The sequence below is a fragment of the Nannobrachium achirus genome, assembly GCF_963921795.1.
Source record: "Nannobrachium achirus genome assembly, chromosome: 24".
In the NCBI taxonomy this organism is placed as follows: domain Eukaryota; kingdom Metazoa; phylum Chordata; class Actinopteri; order Myctophiformes; family Myctophidae; genus Nannobrachium; species Nannobrachium achirus.
Window position 1 is genome coordinate 7,037,774 of NC_137831.1, and position 6,621 is coordinate 7,044,394.

The following is a 6,621-nucleotide window of genomic DNA, read 5'->3' on the forward strand; positions in this document are numbered from 1 at the left end:
TTATTACATTATAACCTTGCAACATCTACCAGGTGAACCAAAGTCCTCTCTTAAGATTTTTTATATATTTTTTTAATGGAAATTGGGGGGAAAAGTGGGAAACAACATGTCCGATTCAGTTTTTTGGGTGGGGTGGGGGGTTTATTTCATCCTAGGTACCAACTCCCAATACAAAATATCTCCCAAATGACCTAATGCACCATCACTGAAGTGGGCGTAATCATTTTCCAAAGTTTTTAATTTTAGGCCGTTTATCCCCCCACCCTACTGAGGATAATTATCTAAATCAGTATATGGTTTTATGGGCTGTAATCATGCCTTATTATGTTGTTTAAACACACGGAGGCACGTATACAGTACCTCTGCATGGTCCAGAGTCCCAATTATAGACATGCATGACATGTTCTCACAGACAGACTTTACATTTGGACCATAATGTTGTTTGCTATATTAAATATCACATGCTGCTAATGTGTCCCGCCAATTATGTTTTGTTAGAGCATGATGAGGCTCTCAAAGTGTGATCGAACGCTCAATCACACAATCAATGGACCGATCAATGGATCGATCAATGGATCGATCGATCAATCCACCAGTTCATCCTTTGTGGTCAGTCAGCTAGCCAGTCTGACGCTCACACACAATCCTCCAATGGGGAACATCCAACAAACACCATCCTGGCCATTGTAGCCCCCATAGTTAATGGGCCTCTGTGAAGCGCCCGTGAATCTTTTTACTATAAGCTAATTTTTGGAGCTGTGTGCAGCTCCCTATACGTGGCTGTGTGGGTCTGTGTGTATGTGTGTGTGTGTGTATGTAGCCTGACTTCGGCGCGTAACTAGTGCCGCACCATTTCCGCCACTCGCGCAATATATACATCAAAATGTGCGGCTCGGCCGGGAATGGTGTTCTATTACCTTTCGTTCCGATCCGCCTTACCATGCCGACGTAATCGGCAAAAAACGACGCTTAATTGTCCCCATTGACTTATAATGGGACAATGCAAGAAATCACTTTCAAGTATTTTTCTCTCGTAAACCATAGGAGCTACAGTTTCAAACCTCGGAGAGGAGATTCATAATGATTTTAAGAATGAATCGAAAAATAATTACATCACTCGGCCTCATGGTGGCGCTATAACGGCCCACTTTACGTTTTGCCCCGTAACTCTTGAACCGTAGATCGGAAAATTAAAATTATTTTTTCCCTGGATTCCTTGGGTCAAGACGCATCTCCCCATATAGGCCACGCCCATTTGCGCCAGGATAGATTTTCCGCCATCTTGAATTTTCTCCAAAACACACTTTTTGCTCCTTTTCCTACATATTTTCTTCAAATGTCACAAAAATCGGTACACATGATCTACACACACACACACACACACACACACACACACACACACACACACACACACACACACACACACACACACACACACAGCTCCACTTCACACGGGTGTGATTTTCTTCTCTTTCTTGTTGACAGGAAAGTGGTAGAATTATACTTTAGTCGTTATTTTTGTCTGGGATCTGTTGAAATAAAGAGGGACACAGCACTGCCCATATTGACAATAAATCTGCTTGGCACCTGACAACAAAATGATGTCACGGCTTAAGAAGCCCATACAGCCTGCATGAACCAGCCCACAACAACCGGGCCGATCGGGCTCAGCCCTATTGGCACAACGGTTTGTGCGTTGGTCTGGCGAGTGGGAGCCCAGGGTTCAATCCCCAGCAGGCCAGTTGGAGACGACCCAGAGGTAACCTCGCCTACCAGGCTTTCTGGGGGAAAGCCTGGTGTTCGTTCACAACAGACCGTTTGGTTTCCGCCTAGAGCGTGGAAACGACTAGAAGAAGCAGCGTCGCTTTGATTTGATTCCCCCCTTTTGTTTCTCCAATCCCTATTAAAATGCTCGAGTAGCCTAGTGTAGTCTTGCCAGTCGCTAAAAGTTGGACTAAAAGATGCATATACCAAACAAATTTTTCAAAAGCAAAACTACTCCGCATCAAGGAGTTTATTAGGTAGGCCCTAAAAGTATGTCCTTGAGCGTAGGGGAATATTTTGGGTTACAACTGAATCCGGTTTGATCTTTCCTGCAAATTGTAGTCCTTTGAGTAGGCCTACTACAACATGATGTTTTGTGGTTTTCCGCTCCAGACCGGTTACAAACCCAAAAAGTGAAGTGATCCCAGACTAACCCAGAGGTGCCCCTCCCCTCAACACCCCGTCCAGGACAGACTGACTTAAACCTTGATATCCCTTTATTCTGAGGGGAAGAGGGTAGAGTAGAGTGTAGAGGGGAAAGAGCAAACCATGAAGTAGGCCTAAAGAGCCTATAGGGTCAAATTTACCAAGTACTGAGAGTTTTAAATGTCTGGTAAATACACTGACTGATCACAGCTGTCAAATAAAGTCTATGAAGCTATATGAAAAGGTTTAATCTGCAACACAAATTGTATACAATATATGTAGTGGGGGTCCCTGCTTCATCTCTCCCTCTATATTGATGTGCAATTAATTAATTAATTACAAAGCCTGTAATTAATTAGATTTAATCGCGTCCCAGCTCTAAAATAAAATAAGAAAACATGTTTCGTAATGATAATCTAAATCTACAAGGTTGCCTCTGAGATGTAGGCCTGTTCCACGAGGGCAGATGTAATGTAACCACTAGATGGAGACAAAGTACACGCAACTTGCTGTGTTTTTGGACACAACACTGAAATGAAATATACTATGATTTTATAAATGAAGAGGTAAATGAACCACAAACACAAACACAAACAATACACAATAATGTGAATGTGAATTTGGATCCAAGATAAGTACATTTAGGCCTATTGGAAATTGTAAGTAGGCTAGGCCTACAAATATCTCAGAAGTGTACTTAACTACTTAAGTACAGTACTTGAGTAAATTTGACGTTACACCACTGGATCCAACTGGATCTGTAAACTCTCGTAGGTAATATATTTCCTGCATGAAAAAATGTTTGTGTTCTTCGTCAAAAAAAAAAAAAAATGTGAAAATGATGAGTTCTGAAATTAGCAGATCTACAAACTACTTGTAGATTTGCTAATTTCACTGATTTTGGTTGTTATTATTATTACACTTAGTATTATTATTATTATTATTATCTATTTATTTTAATGGGGGGAAAAACGGATTTCAAAGATTGATTAAGATTAAAAGCCTAAAGGTTTGCTTTTTTTAAATTAAGAATACATTTCAGTCATTATTTTATGACATCGGGAGGAGGGTGTTAGATTATAAAATGAATTTCCATTCATAGAAATTGATACAAATATAAACAAATGTAGTGACTTTTTAAATATAAAAATGCAATGTTTTATTTTGTTGGTCAAATCAACCCACTTCCGCTGCTGCGGTGTGCTCATTGTGTCTGACGTGACGCACTTCCTGGAGCCATTGGGAGACATGGGGTAGTTTTATACCACAAACAAAGATGTTTGTTATTTTTGGATTGTTACATTTTTAATGTGTCGTTAACCTGCAGTAAAAGACAAAAAACAACAACAATGCACAGTAACTATTATTCCATAAATAAATATTTAAAAAACAATACTTACAGTACTTAAATGATGTAAAATGGCTTCTTCTGCGTGACAGGCTGCCTTGCAGACACCAGTGCAGGGTAAAAATGCACCCTGTGTGTAACAGTGTCAGGATACAGCAGAAACATCAGACTGGACTCAAACAAACTACCAGGGAGTTTAGGACTAGTATAACTAACGGTATCTACTGGTAGTTTAACTGCTAGTTTAGCTAACTAACTAACTAACTGACTGACTGTTTACTGGAGAGACACGAGTTTAACAGAAAGACTAGAAGACAACTACAACACAACAAACAGCCGTTGTTTGTTTACTCTGCTGATGTAGACACAGCAGGGCGTGTGCCTGTGTGTGTGTGTGTGTGTGTGTGTGTGTGTGTGTGTGCGCGTGCGCGTGCGTGCGTGCGTGTGAACTTATGTCACTTTAACAACACTACAGAGCATGGCGACCATGAAGGTAAGATTCAGAATATCTGTAATGTCAACCAGCTGTGTTTTAATGTGTGTTCTCTCTCTCACCGCTACTCACCAGTTAAGAGTGGGGTGGCTCAGAGTAGTTGACAGAGTACAGCAACTTGCAATGGGCCTGGTGTACAAGATACACTACACCACTATGATACCCAAGTACCTGTCAAAATACTTTATAAACATTAAGGATGTCCATAATTACAACACCAGAGGCAGCGCCACAGATCACTTTCAACCCAGAGTCAAAACCAACAAAGGGTCAAACTCTTTTTTCTGCTATACCACCAAAATGTGGAAAGCCTTACCGAAGGCCACAAAGGAGTGTGGATCACTAGCATCCTTTAAAATTGCCCTGAAAAACCACTTACAGGCAGCAGCCGTTCGCAACTGGTAAAAAATAATCTAGCCCAACCCTACCCTCCCCTGCCCCTTCTTTGTATATACTGTTTGTTTTGACTTACTGTCTTCTATTTTGTTTTTCTTTACATATCTACTGCATAGTACTGTGTTCTATTTGTCTGTCATTCAATGTTATATGAGATACTTCAATGGTTTCCAGTGGAAATAAGCTTAGTCTTTTCATGGATCTCCTTTTAGTAGACCTTGTACCAGTGAACTGTACCGTCATGAAACTGTACCTTTTCCTATGCAAACTTCTAATAAAGTCTTCAATCAATCAATCAATCAATCTGTGTCTCTATGTCTCTCAGTCATCAATGCTAGTTAAATAGAGAGAGACAGACAGAGGAGCGAGCTAGCTATTTACAGTAGCCTACATTGTCTGTGTAAACCCTAACCCACACACAACACCAAAAAACATACAAAACAATAACATACAAATACAATATGAATACAAAAACACAGACTGTGTTTTTGTATTCATATTGTATTTGTATGTTATTGTCTTGTATGTTTTTTGGTGTTGTGTGTGGGACCCTCTCGCCTCTCTCTCTCTCTCTCTCTCTCTCTCTGTGTGCCACTCATGCCAGTGTGTGCCAGTCAGAGATCACCCTCCCTCCCCTGTGGCAGTGTTGGCACCCCAAAGGCAGTGGTTCTCAACCTTTTCAGGCTGCGACCCACAAAATAATCATACCGTTTAACTGGGGAGATTTGTTTTAATAAGTTGAATCTAGGTTTGCAATAGCTACCGCAGGCAACCAAGAAAGTAGCTCATAACATGTAGAAAGAGGATAATTCAAGCTTTCCACAAAGCCACAATATTGGCGTTATTTGCGTTTGAAGTGGTTTTATACAATCGTATAGCAACAAAAAAAAACGTTTGGATGCATTGGCTGCAAATGGGAGGTATTGCAACCCTATATTCAACATATTAAATCTAGTGTTGCACTTTTCATCTCAATGGCTGATAATTCTTAGCAATAACAACTCTGACCAAAACACAAAAAGGAAATGATACTAACCAGACAGTTTGATAACTCACATGACAGGATGTTTGTGTGTGTGTGTGTGTGTGTGTGTGTGTGTGTGTGTGTGTGTGTGTGTGTGTGTGTGTGTGTGTGTGTGTGTGTGTGTGTGTGTGTGTGTGTGTGTGTGTGTGTGTGTGTGTGTGTGTGTGTGTGTGTGTGCACGCATGCATGCTTACTGTTGGCTTCCTTTAGGTCAAAGATGTAAAAATCCCGGATAACCAGATTTTTCCTCTTGGCCTCAGTGCACACTCACACACGTGCACACGTACGCACGCACGCACGCACGCACGCACGCACGCACACACACACACACACACACACACACACACATACATTTTGGACACTATCAGCATTCCGTGCCCTTGTAAGCTACAGTCAACAGCCAAACATGAGGGTGGAATAATGACAAGCGGTTACAAGTAAAGGTGGACGTGGTTACATCATGTGAAAACTAGTGAAAATAACAGATCTACAAGCTCACAACGCGCTGCTTCATGCAACGTTGTGAGCATGTAGATCATCTATTTTCACTAAACAATAAACATTTATTTTCTAATTACAAAATTATTTCAATTCATGAAAAAAGAATAATGTTTTGAAACAAGATGTAGGCAACCAAAAATTAAGGGACCCATAAAAATATGTCCCCGACCCAGTGTTTGGGAACCAGTGGTGTACTGTGTACGAATTAGGGGTGGGCAATATAATTGATATGGCAATACATCGCAATAGTTTATTTGCCAATACTGTATCGATACTTCAGGCCGTAGTGCCGCGATACTTTGAGGAAAATAAAATGTTCCCATGCATAGGAACCAACTAGTAGTCCGGTCCTGACACTCCGCTGCCTCTAGGTATGGCTTTACTATAGTAGCTACTTCCCCTTCCCACGGTTCAGTGAGTGAGGTCTCTCGGGAAAACAACAACATTAGAGCAGCGTTTTCAGCTTTTAAAGCTGATATATCGCAACAGTATCGTATCACAAAGATTCGCAATATATCGTGATAGGGGTCCTCTCGCCATTCCGACATGTCACCATTCCGACATTGACTTCTAATTGTCGGAATGGTGATACTTCTTCATTTTGGAAACATCCCACCATTCCGACAGAAAAACATCCCACCACTCCGACTAGTTAAATTGTGTCGGAAT

General features: G+C 41.0%; 1 protein-coding gene across 4 annotated transcripts in view; it reads left to right on the forward strand.

Annotated features, from left to right (window-relative positions):
• The first annotated feature begins 3,686 nt into the window (after nt 1–3,686).
• LOC308280452 (sorting nexin-9-like) overlaps nt 3,687–6,621 on the forward strand; it is a 38,827-nt gene continuing 35,892 nt past the window's right edge. For all 4 annotated transcript variants that reach the window (XR_013961733.1, XM_080720726.1, XM_080720727.1 and 1 more), the window contains exon 1: nt 3,687–4,031. Coding sequence is in view for 3 of the 4 variants with exons in the window: in XM_080720726.1 (XP_080576852.1) it covers nt 4,017–4,031 (15 nt within the window). In the remaining variant the exon portion in view is untranslated. The remainder of the gene's footprint in view (nt 4,032–6,621) is intronic.